Raw genomic sequence first — 20,333 nt, 5'->3', positions numbered from 1 at the left:
GACAAGTTTAAGCTGTAGTGAGTGTTTTGCTCATCACATGTCTAACCTAAATTGAGGTCAGTGGACTAAGATTTGCACTATCACAAGGAATAGACACATCTCATGTCAACTATTACAATAGCTCATGCCTTTTTCTGTAAACCCAATAAATGGATTCACAGAAACATGTTACGAGAAGGTGGCCACCACATATCAATATATATATATATATATACATTTTATATATAATAAAATATGTTCAGATTAATTATATAAGCGGTCAATCAACATAATCTGTCTATATAAACTGTTAGTATGAAAAATAAAATACTATAACATCTTTTTACAGATAATAGGTCAAAAGGCCACAAGGGGGCGGCATTTATCTACACAGTGTACTATGGAGTTAAAATTACACAACCATGATCTTGATATTTTGGAATAATCATCTCATAATTTTAATCACCATTATTCATGAATGTTCATTATAATTAAGTATTTGCACTGCACTTAGCATTTACAGACACTGGATAGATTAGATATTGAAGCAGTGATTTTCGTGTCATTTTGTGCGTTTTTCAAATAAAACAATTGGCAATCATTTTTTTCTCTACAAATATGTTTTTTTTTTTTAATATTTGTAATTTTATTTTAATATTATTATTATTATTTCTTTAATTAAGTTTGATCAAATGCAATTGGCCTAGTAATATATAATAAATAGTCAAATAAATGAGACTTGTATGACTAGTTATCAGAATTTTATCAGAGAAAAATTCGAACAGGTTATGAACATTTACATATAAAAAAATATTTTCAAACTCCAGAAATGCAGACACTGAACATGTCTATTCAATATACAAAATATTTTTTTTAAAGAAAATACACCTTTGCATAAAGAACTCTTGTAAACAACTTGTGCAAAGAGTTTCCACTAAATCAAATATTCATCAAACATTTTTAAACGGTATGCAAACCGTACATCCATTTTAAGATCCTTAATTCTATCTCAATACATGGTAAAAATAAATATGCTTATGTAGGCTATCTTGATGCTTTTTAAACATTTGCTGAAATGTATGGAAATGTACTGACAACTTGCCAACAACCAAGTGCGTTTTGAACAGCTCTTCGTCTCTTGACTTTTAAGTGAACAATAGTTTAACAATGTAACAATATTTAAATCGTGAAAATCCACAAAACACAACTGTAAACCCATTAGTTATACAGTAAACAAATTAATGCAGCGAATGCAACATTTCGACCTAATTTCAACCAGCCAGTCTGACTTGAAACGGCACGTTTAACATTTCCAAAGGTTAACGTAACAAAAACAGCAAATCTAGATCCAAATGAATTTTTTAGCCTACTTATATTTAGTTTTCACGTGTCTGTCCGTCAGTCAAGCGGATGATGCACCTGTTCGGGATGGCCGTTGTGCGGCGGGTAGCTGCAGGCGGAGATGGAGCTTCCGCCAGGGCTCACCGGAGGAGTCATGCCGCTCAGAGGCACCAGAGCGTTCGGATGCCGGTGGTACGGTCTGTAGGACGGGTGAAGGTGATGGTGTTGACCGTAGTAATAACTCACGGGAGAGTTGGTATAATCGTTTGGAGACAGAGGGCGCGCGTTACCAAGCATGGGCTGCAGGTAGCTGGAGATGTGCGTCGGAGAGCTGGACTGGTGGCTCCAGGAGCTGGTGCTGACGAACGGGCTTTGCCAGTAAACGGGCTCCTGTTGCAGGCAGTACGAGTCGGTGAAGTTAAATCCAGACGGTAAGGGTGGTGGTCGGTAGGGTCTCTTGACGCGCCTCCTGCGCCTATAATTACCCTTCTCAAACATATCGCTAAACGCTGGGTCTAGCGTCCAGAAGTTTCCCTTCCTCTCCCCGCCACTCTCCCGGGGAATCTTCACGAAGCACTCGTTGAGGCTCAGATTGTGCCTGATGCTGTTCTGCCATCCCTTTTTGTTCTTCTCGTAGTATGGAAACTTGGATATGATGAAGCTGTAGATGTCATTCAGGGTCAGCTTCTTCTCCTCGCTTTCTCTGATGGCCATTGCAATGAGAGCCACGTACGAATAAGGAGGCTTTTCTGGTGCTGGAGCGGCTCCTCCATCCCCCGCGGTACCCTGGCCGTCCTCTGCGGTATCGCGGGATTGCAGGTTATCAGACCCCGCGCTGCGATCCATGAGATGGGCTTGAGCTGGATGAATGAAAAGGCGAGATTCTCTGCAGCGAACAGCACAGGTGTAAAGTTAAAAGTGTCCAGGTGTGCTTCGGATTTGCTTTAGTCTCCACCTACCTGCCCTGCCTCCTGTTGGTATCCTGAAATAGAGGTCAAAAGTTCGCGAATTCAACATGAAAGAGGCGCGCGAGGGTCGCAGACGTATTTTGACTGCTTGGTAAATGTTACAGTAAACATCTGTTTGATGTCGCCGGCATTAAAAAACACTTGCTAACTGCGTTAAGCCAACGTTAATAAAATAAGAATAATATGTTTTATTTTTATTTTTATTATGTTGTGAACTGATTGTGCAATTGAATTTAAAATATTTGATTAAATATAAAAACTGCAGGCTAAACTTTGCAATGTCAAAAAGCATTGCAAATCATTCTGTCCTTTATCGTATTTTAAAAGGTTTGTGCGCACCTTTTTAATCCGCAGGCCTAAATAATCATGATATAGGCTAAATAATATTAGACACATATATAACATTTAAACACATTTAACTAACTAACGCATTTGTGGATTTTGTGGACTGCGCATGTTTCAAGAACAAAGAGCATCTGATTTGTAAACTTCATCCTCTGCACAGTCTTCCCACAACTGCTCCGTCCAATCAAATAGATGAAACGTGCCATCAAAGGTGCCGCCTTGTTAAGACCTTATTTGATGAGGCTGTATTCTCAACATAATATATGATATAGCCTACGTCTATATGCAAAACATAGCCTATTTTATAACTTTATATTTGTTGATGTGAAATTATGATTTTTTTTCTTGAAATATGGGCTGTAAAAGGCTATTTAAAAAGTTAACAATTAGGCTTTTTACAAAAAGTATTTTAAATTCTTTTTTAAAAGTTTTTTTTTTCTTCTGATAGTGATTGGACTGGAATTAATTATCTGAAATTATAGCAGTATTTAGGCTGAAAATGAAAGTCTTTTGGATTAAAGTTGTGTGAATTTGGCTTTAAGATTGACTTGCATAATGAGCTTAAAATGAGCCAGAATTACTATAATTTTGGTAACACTTTATAGTAAAGTTCATTAGTTAAGGTTAGTTAATGCATACATGAAAATTGACTAATAATTAGCAATACATTTATTACAATATTTATTATTTTTTAATGTCAGTTCATTGTTAGTTCATATTAGCTCAGGTCCATTAAATAATATTAACAGATACAACTTTGGTTTAATGTATATATGCATATAATATAACTAAGATTAATACATGCTTTATCAGTATTTTTTAGAATTGTTCATTCATGCATAGTTATTTATTGCTATATATAACTAATAACTAATGTTAACAAATGGAACCAGTAGAGTGTTACCTATCATTTTAATAACTGCAGTGTGAATTGTTCTGCATATTGTCATTGAATGAATCTTGAGCTCAGAGACATTGTTTTCAATAAATAAACAAACAAATAAAGAAAGAAAATAAATACTGTTTGGGAAATTGTTAATGCTTATATCAGCATTTTTGAACATTGTTCTCAACAGGTTTGATCAACTAAAATGAAAAATTTTATTCTCTAATTAACCTGCTCTTTTGTACGTTAAGTGCAACAATATTTTTTTCTAAAAATGTATTTATGCGATTTATTTCAAAATCGCAGTAATATCAGTGATTTATGGAATGTGCAGTATATACAGTATAATTGACCACAGGTTGTAATGTCCTTAGTCTGAATGTGTTTTACAATAACATTAAAACATTCTTACAGCAAGATGCATGTATTAACTTGCCTCTTTTTTGGGGGGGGGGATTTCCCACTGACAGTTTCATCTTTATGTGCATCGACAAATACATTGCTAACTACAGAGCCTCAGATCTTCAGTTACCTCCATTAAAGGCAGCACATTCATTAGAGTAAATACATCAGAAATCCATCTTCTAAACCATTTGCAAAACACATTAATGGCTTGTAATTCAAATGAATTTGCATTCTGTTGTTTATTTTTTATACCACTCTGAGCTGTATGTCCTATACTCCAGATTGTTATCATTCTTTCAGGAGACAGACTGTCTACACCCAGCCAGTGATGGAGAAAGATAAACTCTGGTACTCTGGTGTACTTTTTATTATTTACTTTCAGTTCCCATTGTATATTTTTCCTTGCACTTTTTGAAAATGTAAATGATTGCATCGTTCTCTAACACAATTCAAAAGGGCAACATGCAAGAACAACTGAATGTTTCAAATACATCATGATATGGGAACTGCAACACAAAATAAGATCAAGGAAAAACCTTTACAACTACCTTCACTATTGGCCTATTCATTGAGCAACTGACTTTACAAATACATGCTCAGAATTTCTGAATGATGAAAGAGAAAGTTTTAAATTTACATTTAAGTATTAAGTAGACACAACAGGAGCAGGAGAAATTTGTCAAGGAGCCAACAATATTTGTAATATACAATGCCAGAGATTAGGAAGCAATCTAGAGAAAAGGAGAAATTCAGAGAAGATATTTCAATATTATTTTTTTAACATGAGTGTGAAAAAATACAGAAGACACCAAAACCAATGTATAACTATTACAATGGAGATTTATTTCAATCTGGTAATTGAAACACCTTTATTTTATGTACAAAATATTCAATTATCCTGTTTTCCCTTGACATTATGAGTTAAATCATAAAACAGTCAGAGGCTTAATGGACACAGTAACAGACATTTGCTACACCAAATCTTTCAGTGTCACATTGTTAACAAAAGTAGATCAACACAAACATATTGCACTTTATAATATCACATCATTACGATAATGACATGACATGGAATTCTTCTTTCAGGATGTAGGATAAACAGAAACACTTAAATGTACAGCAATATGGCAAAGTCGTCAAATAGATTTTTTATAAAGATGCAACACATGCCCAACAGACATCATTCTGTTAAATTAAACAGCACAAGCATTCAGTCTGAAACACATCCAGTGTTTAAAAACACAAAAAATGATTGAACATGCACAAAAACATGTTTTACAAAGCTAACATCATACTTTGCGGCATAATGTAGAATCTCAGCTGTATTTAACAGAGCTCAAGTTAAGAGGATACGGTCTTCTCATTTATTTGAGAATTCCTTTATTCTCCATTATTATATCCACAATTGTTGAGCAGCAAGAATAAAGTTGTAGTCGTCACCCAAGGGAAATGCTATCCATGTATTTCCGTGATATAGATTTACTGAGCACGCAGGTGACAACGACCAGTGTACATTCCAGGTTGACCTTGAACAGGTCTTTTCTATATGCTCATCTCCAATTGTAATAAAGATAGAAACCGATAAAGCTTAAGTTAATGGTCAGGCTGGCAAACAGTAGACCAGGCCAAAGTGTCAGGCCCAAAAACCCTGTGAAAAAGACAAAAACATTCAAACAATAAATAATTATGCAGAACAGAGTAAACACTGCTACTCTAATGAACTTCCTATTCGCACCTTTCCATCCAGGCTTGTTGTCAGTTCCATTTCCTGTGGTCGTGTCTACACGGCAGTTTGAAGAACCGGAGGAGCTGCCCATTCGCTTCTCCACATGCTCAAACACACTGCCCTCATCGATCAGTGAACCTGAATCTCAAACAAAATCATATCTATATCAATCTTAAAAGTTCAAGAATATTGAGAACAGAACATATAAATAACATATGTGACCCTGGACCACAAAACCAGTCATAAGTAGCACAGGTATATTTGTAGCAATAGCCAACAATACATTGTATGGGTCAAAATGATTTAATTTTTATTTTATGCCAAAAACCATTAGGATATTAAGTAAAGATCATGTTCCATTAAGATATTTTTAAGATATTTTGTAAATTTCCTACTGTAAATATATTAAAACTTAATTTTTGATTAGTAATATGCATTGCTAAGAACTTCATTTGGACAACTTTAAAGGCGGTTTTCTCAATCTTTTGATTATTTTTGCACCCTCAGATTCCAGATTTTCAAATAGTTGCATCTCAGCCAAATATTGTCATATCCTAACAAACCATACATCAATGGAAAGCTTATTTATTCAGATCATGTATAAATCTCAATTTCAAAAAATTGACCCTTATGACCAGGGTCACATTTGCCCATAAAACCAACAGACTTGAATGATATGAGGTTTTTAAATTAAGAAACGGAGGTTTCTAATCTTCAGTTATTAGTAATACAATATAATTTTCAAGTAATACTAGTAAATAAATAGATTGAAGATTGCACCTTAAAAATAGCATTAGTATGTTGTCCTCAAAAAAGCATTTGGACACTTAAGATAATAAAAGTTAGCTGACAAATAAAAAAAAAAGTCACAGTCACACTTTTCAAAAGCAAAATAAAGCAATAAAAAATTTGGTAAAATTCTAGGGCCACTCTATACTATCATTCAGCTCAAATGGTTGACAGAAACTTTAGGACATTCATGTAGATTAAAAATACATCCAAAAGTGTCCTATACCATGATTCTGTGAATGGAAGTGTGGAACATCAGGCAAGAATCCTCCGCTGTGCACGTGGCTTTGCTCTGAAAGAAACGGAGGTGGTGAGGTCAAACTTGAAGGCTCCAGAGGAGAGGAAAAGAGCCGCAGCTTTTGCCCACTGATGTTGAGTCTGGCCGGACTGATGAGTGGCCGGCGCTGCCTGGCGGAGCTGGAGGTGGAAGTGACGGACCCTGCCACGGAAGGGGTTGGAGATGGTCCAGGAGAGGAGGGTCGGCTTCCAGATTTTAGAGAGAAGTAATCTATTGAAAAATGAAAGAAATTAGTTTCACCGCGTTTATCAAATGGCGATGTGACTGATTAGTAGACAATTATCATATACGATTTATCTGGTTTGAGTTCATAAAGATGTATACAACAATTCCTTCACTTCTTCAGAGTTACCTGAAGGTGGAGAGTCTTTACACTGTGAAGATGGTCTACTCCCACTGAACAGGAAACCTGAATCTACAAGCAGAAGAACAAATCAGCACAATTGTTTGGGGGTCATTTTTATGTTTTACTTGATCAAAAATACAGTAAAAGTGGTAATGTTGTGAAGTATTTTTATACCATCTCAAATAACTGTTTTCCATTTTTTAAATGCATTTTATTCCTGTGATGCAAAGCTGAATTTTCAGCATCCCTACTACTCCAGTCTTCAGAGTCACACAATCCTTCAGAAAAACATTGTAATATGATTCAGTGCTCATTATTATCAATGTTAAGAACAGTTCTGCTGCTTAATATTTCTGTGAAAACTGATTTTTTTTTCAAGATTCTTTGAAAAATAGAAAGTTCTTATTACGTTCAGCACTTATTCAGAAATGTTTTCTAACATTATAAATGTATTTACTGTCACTTTTGATCGATTTAAAGCATCCATGCTGAATAAAACCTAATTTCTTAAAATTTTAATTTTTTGGACAGTAGTACAACTGCAGTTTCTTATTTGAAACATTTCCATGGCTGCCTTCTCAAAAAGTGAAAGATAGCTATCCCACAAAAGACTGATAGAAATTCCCAGCAATTTTCATGATACAACACAAGCATCCAACTGCAAAGTAGAGACATTTAACGCTCTCATTCTGTCATTCCAGGAATGTCTCCATATGTGGAGCCAACACAGCTGCAGCCGTAGAGGAGCAGCACCATTACTGAGCATTATAGAGCAGATGGGTGAAGGTACATGATGGAGCAGGTACAGGCCCTGCTCACACAAAAGCCTTTTCAAGACCTCCTATAGAAGTGTGACGGAGAGATGAGTGATACTCTAATGTAAAAACAAGCTGTGAGAGATCTCAGTGGACTCTTAGTGATATTTTTTAAAATTAAAACTTTTGTTAGCTGTTGAAGATCACCATTACATATCCATCTCTATATAACGCAATGAGGTGGAAATGAATCAAACGCTGAGATCTCTCAGACAAGTGTGTGTGATTAAATCAAGAGCGTAAAGATCAAGCTCTGGCCCTTTTTATCACACCTGCCGAGCCACTGCATCTGATTACAGGAGGCTGACGTTTGCCATCGCATCTGAAGATCCACACATGAAACGAACCATTCTTCCACCGTCTCACAACAGTCATTTAAACACCACTCCCGACATCACCCTGATCCCAGGCTTTAAAAGCCTGTGTATTACAAAGTCCCGTTTACTGACAGGTCAAAGTTAAAAGCTATGGCAAACCAAGCTGTTGCCCCTGCCATCCCTTTTGATATACAGTATGAACAATATGTTGGTAGGTTATGCAGAGTTAAAACTGTCAGTCAGTTAGGTAACTATTTTTTTTTAATGCATAAACATGAATCAAAACATTATTGTTAAAGGGGTCATATGATGCGATTTCAATTTTTCCTTTCTCTTTGGAGTGTTACACATGGTTATGTTTACGCGGCGCGATGCAACGCAACGCGTAAAAAGACAATTATGGATTATAATGATTTATAATATGTCCACACTGGATGCAACGAATGCCTCGTTTATAATGGGTTTTCATGTTTTTGAATCATCGCTCCGGCCTGGACAGGGCATCATCACAATGTGGTACGGGCGTAACATTTCCGTCACACGCTTGAAAAGGTGGGGCATAGAGGAGAAACAATAATGTACAGTATGTGGAAAATAATGTGTTTTTTGAACCTTAAACCGCATAAACACATTTCATTACACCAAATACACAAAATAATGTTCTTTTTAGCAGCATCATATGACCCCTTTAAAGTAATAGTTAATCGAAAAATTACATTTCTGTTATTTACTCATTTTGCTCCAAAATGTGACTTAAAAAAAAAAATATATTTTCTACACTGATAGTTCATATTGATCTGTATCATATCTGATATGAGAGCTGATATGAAGGGCATTATCAGTGAATATATGATATATATATATATATATATATGTCACTGGACAGAGAAAAATTGTTCCACTGAAAAAATAACAGCATACAGCTTTGGAACAGCATGACGGTGAGTAAATAATGACAAATTTTATTTATAGGTTCACCATTCTTTTAAATTCAAAGATAAAATAAAAGAATGTAAATTAGTCACTTCCTGTAACTGCAAACTCATCAGCAGTGGGAAAATCCCTGTAGCATGCAGGTAGCTGGAGATACTGAACAGACTATTTCTCAATCACACTTCGCAGTTTTCTTTGGCAGTTGGCAAAATTCCCCTGCTAGGTGCGGCACCGTCTGGGGTGAAGAGTGAGCCGAGTTCCTTGTACCATGCATTCAAGTCAGTCAGTGACCCACATCTTTCCCATCATGCACTTCTGCATTGGTTCCACAAAACAGCACCTGGGGCCTCTCAGCTCTCACTATAGCAGCACATCTCACTTCACAAACAAAGTGAAGGTTTTTCTACATTATATGACTATTACAACTATGTTACAAAAAGCCAAATTCATTGCACAGCCTATTAAGTTTTATTGCAATATTTATTAAATTATAATTAGTTTTATTTAAAATATTTTTCATATTTATATATCAGCAGGTTATATGCATGGTTAAAAAAAAGTTTATTTGATTAAATATACAGAAAAACGGTAATGTTGTAAAATATTGTAAAATTACAGATTAAATAAAATGTTTTCTAGTTTAATACATCTTAAAATGTAATTATTTCTGTGATGGCAAAGCTGAATTTTCAGTAGCCATTACTCCAGTCTTCAGTGTCGCCTTTAGAAATTATACTAATATGCTGATTTGGTGCTCAGTTATTATCAATTATTATTGGTGGTTAATTTTTAATAACAGTTATTATTATCAATGTTGAAAACTGCCCAATATTTTTGTGGAAACCACAATACAATTCTCAGGATTTTCTGATGAATAGAACGTTCAAAAGAACAGCATTTATTTGAAATAGAAATCTTTTATAACATCATAAATGTATTCACTTCTATGATCAATTTTATTTGTCCTTGCTGAATAAAACTTGTTTTTTAAAGCTTACTTGCCCCAAAGTTTTGAATGGTAGTTTATCACAGTTTCCACACAAATGTTAAGTAGCAAAAACTGGTTTTAACATTGATAATAATAATAAGAAATACTTCTTAAGCAGCAAATCAGCATATTAGAATGATTTATCTATCTTATGCTTTACCTGCTCGTGCGAGGGAGGGGATAGTTCCCAGAGAGAGGGCCCTGTTGAGTCGCCCAGGCAGCGAGGAGGGCGAGGCTTTGCGCATTCTGTGGCTTTGCTGGCGGATGAGCAGCTGTGACAGGTTGGGGGGAGGAGTTGGGATGAAGGTAGAGGATGCAGACACAGGTGCAGACAGCGAGGGACAGTGATTACTGTAGTACGGCCCAGGAGAACTGCCAGACAGATACCTGCAACAGACAGAAGAGAATCAAGTTTCATGGAGCAAATATCTCTTCAGTTCCTGCAATGGAGGAAAACTGCAGAAAACTCTGCAGACTTCCACAGAATTCAAAAGCCTGATTATGGCTCCTCATTTGATGAATGTAGTAGATTTCAGTGTTGTAAAGATTTCATTTCAGACAATAAATATAAAGAATTTAAGCTAGCACATCTGTAAATGTATGAAATTATACATTAGTAATAGCTCAGTCGATATCCACTTGCTCAGTTCAAACATTTGATGCGGTCACGCTAATTTCCTGGTTACGTTTCTCTATTTATAAAAGCACAACAAGATTCCATCTCAAACAGCCTTTAAAAAAAAAAAGGCAAACACACAGTTTGCATTGTATCAGTGTTTTATTTTACTTTCATAATTGGGTTAAATAATACAAGTAGTGTAATACAGCTCCAGCATGCTGCTTTACTCAAAATACAACATTATTACAACAAATCTGAGCTTACGTTTCTGGACGGAAACCGTTTCACACTATTCAACAATGCAGTTGCTCATTTCACATTATATCTTTGGGGTCATTCCATGTCAAAATCACCAGAAACCACTGATCAGGTGTTGATGATATACCAGAAAAAGCACAGCAATGCCACAAACTGATTATTTCAGTTGAGGGTTTCTCAAAGTCAGACAACTATTTCCAGCCTGTGGGCAAAAAAGTATTAAAATGCTCCAAACAGATGTTTAGATTTGTAATGGTCAGAGGCCACAAAACATTCAGATGCATTTGAGATTCTAGTTTATTGTTTTATGGTAATTCAAATGGTCCAAATCAAAGTCTTAACTTGGTAAGAAACTGGATTTGACAAGATACCGTACCAATCTCGAAATTGGAAATATTCCTTAAACCCAATGACTTTCCTTCCAATCAATCTCTTACATCATGCGCCTTGATACAACATGCACAGATCTGTGATTTCATGTTGATAGGTCCTACCACATTATATCCTCAGTGCTATATTCAGTTTTACTTATTTACTCACATTTGAAATCATATGAAAATTGGGGAGGCAGCATACTTCCAGACAATCTAAATTAGTCTAAAAAAATGAAATAGTCAATAAAAGATCAAGTATACTCACAAAAATACAATGCTGTTCTAAATAAATGTTATACATCATAAATAGATACTTGTTTCAATGCCAAGTCTAAATGCACAGCACACTATTATTTGGATTTACCAACCATCAGCCTTTGGCAAACAAAACTATGATAATGAGGATACTAAATATTCAACGATACTGAAGTCTACAGTTAAATACTCAAATAACTGAAATATGCCACAAGTCATCATAAAAAAAGTTAATGAAACTTTACATTAGGCATGTTTCACCTTTTGGTAATACAAAATTATAAATATTAAAGCTCGTCGGAGGTGGACAGGAACCATAAGATCTGTATAAGTTGATACACATCTAATGGAAATGAACATAATTGATTTAAATAACAGAACAGTTGCAGACAGTAAGTGTCTAAGTCACATTAGTACTTTGATCACAGCAAAAAACTAACTTCACAGCATATGCCACATGCATACAGTAACTTGGGAATGCAAACCTACAAAAACATACAATCTATAGTCGTACTGTCACAACGTCACACGTTTCTAGACCACAGCCAAAATACAATGCTTAGTTTTCCATACAATCCCTACAAAGCTTTATTTGTAGAAGTTTTGAAAGAGATGGCTATGTGTTATAGAGCTTTAGTGTGGTTAGTAGTATTCAAACTAAATGGCATGTAATACAATGTAGTGCACCTATAACACTTTACAATATAGTAAATATAATGTTCATAATATAATAAGTATAGTGCAATGCAAAGTTAGCAAATTTTCTGGAAAATAGCATAAATTCTGTACTGAGGTAACGATGACAAAATCAACCGGATGGTGGAGACAGACTTGAAATTCAAGTTAATTAAGAATCAAAACGAAGAGACAAATATTTTGAGACTCTCTCAAATGTGCTCAGCTGTAGCTTAACCTCAAAAGTGAACGCTGAGTACTTGAGCTAAAATATAGCACAAGTCTAACATATCTGTATGTTGCTTGCAACTAAATACTGATAATATAACTTTTGTTATGAGATTGCAAATATGAGATCAGAGCAGTATTGGCATAATACAGAATTTTTGTTACAGTTTATTATAGTGGGTATAGTTTTAGGCGGTTTAAGCTGCACATGTTGTGTAAATTTTAACCTTAAATTCAATGATGGAAAAAAATATCCCCAAATCCCTAAGCAGTAAGCACCATTGCAATTTCTTGTTGAACAATGCATTTTCTATTTCAATGCAAAAACATCATTATACACCGCAAGATGCATAAAAAAATCATTCACTCATGAACTAGTCTGTATTTTTACAAGCTACCCCAAACCTGTGAATTCAACCTGCACCAAAACAAAGGTAAAATTGACATGTTCTGCCTTGTCAAATTAGGGGCATGGTGGTAATATCAAGCACTACAAAAAAGACCATAAACAATCCTTTTCTAGTACTTTGAGCAAGCTCATCCACAGACTACTTTTTTATATATCAGCATGGTGTTTAAAAGGCCTATTTAGCAACATCTTGGCCATGGAGGTTTATAATGAGTGCATTAGTTAGTTAGTGTAAATTGAATACATTTGGGAGGAAAATGTTCTGAGAAAAAAAAAAATCAAACTCTTGATTCTACATGTACCAAAATTGTCCTCGATTACAGATCCCATAAAATATCTTATCTTAGTGTCACTGCTCAGATTCTGACCTGCGACCTCTGGCTCTTCTCTGACTCATGGATTTGCGTGTTGCCACAGCGGCAGCGAATCCCACCAGACAACACACAGAAGTGATGCCCAACTTGACCGTTTCCAACCAATCAGGGATTCTATACCACATACATATTTGTATGTAATATATATATATATATATACATATATAAATTGTATGTATTATTTTTTAATGTTTATATATATGTATATATATATAATAGATAATAAATATTTGTATGTATAAAAATATACACATATACACACACATTTATTCATACATTAATTAGAAAATATATTTATCTATTTCACATTCTGAAATAGGTTTAAATAAAATGTAAAATAAATGTAAAAATACATACATTTGGTAAATGTATTTTTTCATGAAATAAATTAGGTATAATTTAATTGGTTCACCTGACAGGTCCTGCCATTAAGACACCTGTGATGCAAGTTAGGAGACCAACAGAGGTCACGGCCATCTGATGGTCACTTCCGGACTGCCAGACGAGTCGAGCGTTCTCCACAGCCTTTTCCGGCAGAAGACCCACCAGATCATCCCACATCATGCTGCCCTCCTCAGTCTTGCTTTCGCTGTCATTTTGGACTCAAAAGTGAACGCTGAGTACTTGAGCTAAAATATAGCACAAGTCTAACATATCTGTATGTTGCTTGCAACTAAATACTGATAATATAACTTTTGTTATGAGATTGCAAATATGAGATCAGAGCAGTATTGGCATAATACAGAATTTTTGTTACAGTTTATTATAGTGGGTATAGTTTTAGGCGGTTTAAGCTGCACATGTTGTGTAAATTTTAACCTTAAATTCAATGATGGAAAAAAATATCCCCAAATCCCTAAGCAGTAAGCACCATTGCAATTTCTTGTTGAACAATGCATTTTCTATTTCAATGCAAAAACATCATTATACACCGCAAGATGCATAAAAAAATCATTCACTCATGAACTAGTCTGTATTTTTACAAGCTACCCCAAACCTGTGAATTCAACCTGCACCAAAACAAAGGTAAAATTGACATGTTCTGCCTTGTCAAATTAGGGGCATGGTGGTAATGTCAAGCACTACAAAAAAGACCATAAACAATCCTTTTCTAGTACTTTGAGCAAGCTCATCCACACAGACTACTTTTTTATATATCAGCATGGTGTTTAAAAGGCCTATTTAGCAACATCTTGGCCATGGAGGTTTATAATGAGTGCATTAGTTAGTTAGTGTAAATTGAATACATTTGGGAGGAAAATGTTCTGAGAAAAAAAAAATCAAACTCTTGATTCTACATGTACCAAAATTGTCCTCGATTACAGATCCCATAAAATATCTTATCTTAGTGTCACTGCTCAGATTCTGACCTGCGACCTCTGGCTCTTCTCTGACTCATGGATTTGCGTGTTGCCACAGCGGCAGCGAATCCCACCAGACAACACACAGAAGTGATGCCCAACTTGACCGTTTCCAACCAATCAGGGATGTCCGTCTTGAGGTAACACTCGGCCAGGTAAAAACATATCACCAGGAGCCAAAGCACAGAGGCCACAGCGTCAATTCTCCTCAACCTTGAGGAGAAGAGAAATATATTTCATTTAATTGGTTCACCTGACAGGTCCTGCCATTAAGACACCTGTGATGCAAGTTAGGAGACCAACGGAGGCCACGGCCATCTGATGGTCACTTCCGGACTGCCAGACGAGTCGAGCGTTCTCCACAGCCTTTTCCGGCAGAAGACCCACCAGATCATCCCACATCATGCTGCCCTCCTCAGTCTTGCTTTCGCTGTCATTTTGGAGGGGGCGTTTAGGTGGGTTGACTCCTCCGCTTAATGTCTGCGAGATGGAGGAGGCCACATCTCCAGATCCAGACAAAGCCACAGCTACAAGGAAGGCACAGGCTAAAAACGCAAGGACTCTGAGCAAGATCAACCAGGCTGGTGTGGCGAGTGAGTAGGTGTTCTGAAGAAAAGGATAAAAAAATTATGAAAGATCACTTGATATGGGAATAGCTTTTGATACTTGCATGCCAAGCTTGATTAAAAACTAAACTTGAATCAACAGTAGCTGCACAATAAAATACTCAGGACACAAAAGAAGCAAGAGAGAACAAGTCTTTCCTTATCTCTGGCAATCAATTCCACACATTTATCTGCGGTTTAAGAAAACACTAGTAACAGACTGGTCATTAATCACACTTGATACATGTAACAAACGATACCTAGGTTGTAGTAAAATTGCAGTTTTATCTGGGCAACATCTAAATTCAATGCAATTTTTCCATGTCAAGCCCTTGGCACTTAATCAATCTCTTAGATTTCTAGAACATACACTTCAGAGTGCTACAAAAGTGTGGCTTATATAGAGATCACCACCTTAATAAAGGCTTTATCAGCATCCCGACTGCGTCTGAGTTGGTGGTTGAAGAGCAGAGCCCGCAGCTGTCGGTTCTGGTGTTTGATGTAGTACTCCACTGCCGTCTGGCACGGCCGGCACAACTTGTAGGTCTGCTCAAGGTGGTGCTTATATACCTCAATCTCCTCATCATAGTTTTCCTGCCATTATGGTGAACACAGTGCATTAAAATTTGTAAATGCATGTTACTTGTTTTTGAGCTGATGCTTTTCACATTTAAAATTTTTTTTTTTTAAATGTTTATTCTAGCTCAAATAAATTTGACTTTCAAGTATGTTTAGATGCCTACTGAATGCCATATTTAATCTATGACATTTTGCCTCAAAAAATGTATAAAAAGTAGTGCTGACAAACGATTAATCTTTATTTATTAATAAAAGTAAAAGTTTTTGTTTACAATGTATATGTGTGTGTACTATATATATTTATTATGTATATATAAATACACACACATTAGGGCTGGATGATATGGCCAAAATTGATATCACGATATATTTCTTAATTTCGGTCGATACGATATAATTCCGATATCGATATGAACACTATTTATCTGAAATAGAAATCTTTTGTAACATTATAAATGCCTTTATCATCACTTTTGATCAATTTTAAGCATCCTTGCTAAATAAAAGTATAATTTCTATAATTTCTTTCCCAAAAAAATTATAAAAATTATACTGAATGGAATAGTGAATAATGTTACAAAAGCTTTTTATTTCAGATAAATGCTGATCTTTGGATCTTTCTATTCATCAAAGAATCCTGAAAAAAAATGTACTCAACTGTTTTAAATATTGATAATCAGCAAATCAGCATATTAGAATGATTTCTGAAGGATCATGTGACACTGAAGACTGGAGTAATAATAAATCAATGTATGGGAAACACTGGTAATGTATATCGAAATATCGGAAATGTGTTTAAAAATCATATCACCGTTATTGAAAAAAATTATATCGCGATGCATATTGATATTGAATTATTGTCCAGCCCTAACACACATGCATGTATATATTTAAGAAAAATGTTACGTTTATATGTTAAATATATTTCTATATGATATATGTAAATATTTTCAAAATATATGCTGCATGTGTGTTTATTTATATAAACTAGGGCTGCACGATAAATCGCATGCGATATTTAACGCGCATCTTGTCAGTAAAGCCGGTTCTTTAATCAGCGGTAAATCTCCATCACCTGCGGGCTTTTCGTGCAGCCCTAATATAAACATAACAAATATACACAGTACACACACATATATTATGCGTTTGGATGTGATTAATCATGATTAATCGTTTGACAGCACTAATAAAATACATAAAAGCAAATCTTATTCAGAAACGAGCTTTAGACCTTGGCCGTCTTGAAATTAAGAGATTAAATGGGTGAATTATAAACCTACATTATCCCTGGGGATGAACGAGGCCAGCTGTTTAATCTTCAGAGTCTGGTTGTTGTTGCACTTCTTGCACAGAAGCATTTGACAGTTGACCCACTGCAGGGTCTTCGGTGACTCCGGGACACCGGCCGAAATGCCATGGTTGAGATGCTCCATGTATTGAGCAGGAATGGGTTTGTTGTAGTCCCCGTTCTATGAAAACAAGCACAAAACAAAAACTCAATTGCTTGACACTGACTAAATGTACATTTATAACATATCCAAAAGCTGCGTCAGCAACACAGTAATAAAACATAGAAAATGTGTTGTTCTTTTGAACTTTCTATTCATCAAAGAATCCTGAAAAAAATTTGTTTCCACAAAAATATTTAGCTGCACAACTGTTTTCAACATTGATGATAATAATAATTCATATTTCCAAATCAGCATATTAGAATGATTTCTGAAATAATGAAGGCTGGAGTAATGATCGCTGAACATTCAGTTTTGCCATCACAGTAATAAATTAATTTCAAAACAATTCAAAAGTTATCTTATAACGTAATAATATTTCACAATATTACTGTTTTTAATGTATTTTTAATTAAATAAATGCATTCTTGGTAAGCATATGAGACTTCTTTCAAAAACATAAAAAAAAAAAAACATCTTACCTAGCACAAACTTTGAAAGGTAGTGTATAAATAAACACATGTAACGTAATATTTTTGTCTTTTCAAAACCTTTACCAGTTGAGACAGAACAAACAAATCTTATAAACATAAAATCAATACCTCCTGAAAGCCATTATACTGTTCACAGTATGGACAATCCCAGCAGTTTCTGTTCCCATAGGGGACAATTGTGTCCTGATTGCAGAACCAACAATTCACTTTGACATGAGTTGGTTTTTTCCGAATAAAAACTGATTGCAGAACCAACAATTCACTTTGACATGAGTTGGTTTTTTCCTGTCGAATAAAAAGGTTGGATTTAGGAGCACAGCTGCAAATTACCATGCATTAATAACAGAAAACAACTGTAATACAATACTCCCATTAACACTGAGCTGACAGACCATCACATTGGTTCTCAATTAACAGGTCACAGGCCTGTTCTGCAGACAGACAATAATCCTGCAGTCTAATAACTAGGACTACAGCAGCACAGTGTTTTTGGTTGTATCAATTTCCATGGAACATGCAAGATATTCAGTGGAAATGAATGTAAAGCCTGAGCACTGAATCTAATGTAAAACTGAGATTTTGTTTTTCCAGACAGCACAATTGACCTCAGGACCTGAGACTGATTACCTAACAGTAGCATGAATAGAGTTTCAATTTACAGGCTGACAGAGGCTTGATTCATTAATAAACTCAGCCTGTGACATTATAAAAGATGATAACGCCATCCACATTAAGACAAGTGCTGGCATGTTTAATATTACTTAGAAATTTAAAAGAACTAAAATCCTGGACATGAATTACGTATCTTCAGGGCTCTACAGTGCGACCATTTCAGTCACATTTGCGACTGAAAACTACTGCGTGCGACTATGAAATTTTTTTTAGGAGCACCAGTGCGACTGACCCGATCATCATCATACTTGTGATTGCGCTCAGGGGAGCTTACATAAGAGATTCATTGCGCAGTGTAGAGAGCTTCGTTGATTATAGATGTGAGCTCGCGATGAACTAAGATGAGTGACAGCTTTTAATGATTTTTAATGGAGTTTGTAAATGTGATACTGATTTAATACAATACAATTCAATAAACAAGAAGTTAATATTAAGTGACTTACATTGTCTGACTATAACACTATTGTCTGATTTTGCTCTATTTCGTCGTCGAAAATAGTTTCAAACAAAGACACAGCGGAGCCGCTGCGCATCTCCATTCAAACACAGCGGTGTCTCGTTTATGAATGAACGTGCGTTTCTGAACGAATCTAGTGAGTCAGTGATTCATGATTACCCATTCATAAAGACAGTCAATTTCCTTCATTCCTGAATGAATCAGCCGTTCGAATGAATCAGTTGAATGAATGATTCAGTGATAAAAATCAGTGACTTGCCGCCACCTGCTGGCAGTTTGTTTCATTTTTAAAGTATCTTTTCAGTTATTTAAATCATTTAATATTTCTATATTCAACATTTTATATTTAAAACATTAATATCATCATGACTTTATGGATTTAATTGCACTCATTCCACTTCTGAGCCTCATTAAATGTCTGAAAGTACACCAAGCCACTTTTGTGTTCTTCTGTGCCACCTCTACAAACTAATTTTGTTAATACTGATTTAATTTGATTGGTAACTTATATTTCTTATTCTACTTGTTCTTATTCTGTCGTTTTAATTAAAATTTTTAAAAAGCTTATAAAATATAATTTTTTTAAGAATTTGACAGAAGATGACATACTTTTAATAAAGTTAAAGGAGTCAAATATCACCTCGTAATGGGAAGGCTACTTTTTGATAAAATTTTGGATAATTGTTTAGAACGTGCTCCTAAATTTTTTAAGTTAGGAGCACAAGTGCTCCTAAAAAGAAAAGTAAGCGTAGAGCCCTGATCTTACTACTCCACAGCCTATTAAATTATGTAAATGAATACCTTGTACTAGACAAAATATGACTGATTATTTAATATAAGATCACAGCTTTTGTGTAATACCAATAAGAGAAGTTGGGATCTTCAACGTCCACTTTTGCTTTAAGTCTAGCATTATACGCATCATTTTGATAGAAATGAGTCTTTTCCGAAGAAGTTGCTCTTACCACGGTAATTAGTTATCTGTCAAAATAACAATTACTTGGAAAAGCAGTCATTCTTGAGAAGTGGGACAAAACAGGGTGCAAAATTGAAAAAATAAAACCTTGTACTCAGACAAATGAAACTACATTTATGTATCTTATATGTACTAAGCTACTGAGCTATGCTTTGATACAACCTCCCAACTTTTCTCTTTTTTAACAAAATGTGCTTTTTTACCTTGGACTGTGTAATATAATTTCAACTTTATCTTTAACAGCATTCAAGATGTTTTTAACATTTCAAAACACATTCTCGTGTTAGCAGACAGATTACACTTTCACGTGACCAATAATTCCACAACAAATATAAAATATCATAAATATTATCAAAATATTCAACTGACGGAGTTGACACATCTGACGGAGGTGACGAAAACCTGAATTTGTA

The 20,333-nt window shown here is 35.2% G+C and overlaps 2 protein-coding genes across 2 annotated transcripts in view; both read right to left on the bottom strand.

Moving 5' to 3' along the window:
- Positions 1 to 1,028: 1,028 nt before the first annotated feature.
- LOC107708788 (forkhead box protein L2-like) lies at positions 1,029 to 2,258 on the bottom strand. Its single transcript, XM_016513098.1, has one exon. It carries the CDS (start codon positions 2,164 to 2,166, stop codon positions 1,378 to 1,380), a length of 789 nt encoding a protein of 262 aa, XP_016368584.1. The 5' UTR covers positions 2,167 to 2,258; the 3' UTR covers positions 1,029 to 1,377.
- Positions 2,259 to 4,741: 2,483 nt separating this feature from the next.
- Positions 4,742 to 20,333, bottom strand: part of tmem201 (transmembrane protein 201) — a 16,888-nt gene continuing 1,296 nt past the window's right edge. Inside the window, exons 2-12 of the mRNA XM_016513162.1 lie at positions 17,924 to 18,043; positions 17,154 to 17,342; positions 15,709 to 15,888; positions 14,943 to 15,295; positions 14,807 to 14,902; positions 13,323 to 13,430; positions 10,297 to 10,523; positions 7,090 to 7,152; positions 6,666 to 6,947; positions 5,660 to 5,788; positions 4,742 to 5,572 (exon numbers count right to left, since the gene is read on the bottom strand). Of these exons, the coding sequence (XP_016368648.1) occupies positions 5,475 to 5,572; positions 5,660 to 5,788; positions 6,666 to 6,947; positions 7,090 to 7,152; positions 10,297 to 10,523; positions 13,323 to 13,430; positions 14,807 to 14,902; positions 14,943 to 15,295; positions 15,709 to 15,888; positions 17,154 to 17,342; positions 17,924 to 18,043 (1,845 nt within the window). The 3' untranslated portion in view covers positions 4,742 to 5,474. The remainder of the gene's footprint in view (positions 5,573 to 5,659; positions 5,789 to 6,665; positions 6,948 to 7,089; positions 7,153 to 10,296; positions 10,524 to 13,322; positions 13,431 to 14,806; positions 14,903 to 14,942; positions 15,296 to 15,708; positions 15,889 to 17,153; positions 17,343 to 17,923; positions 18,044 to 20,333) is intronic.

The sequence above is a fragment of the Sinocyclocheilus rhinocerous genome, unplaced genomic scaffold (genome assembly GCF_001515625.1).
Source record: "Sinocyclocheilus rhinocerous isolate Xijiao unplaced genomic scaffold, SAMN03320098_v1.1 scaffold1406, whole genome shotgun sequence".
NCBI classification, from domain to species: domain Eukaryota; kingdom Metazoa; phylum Chordata; class Actinopteri; order Cypriniformes; family Cyprinidae; genus Sinocyclocheilus; species Sinocyclocheilus rhinocerous.
This window is presented reverse-complemented; position numbering and strand designations above follow the sequence as displayed.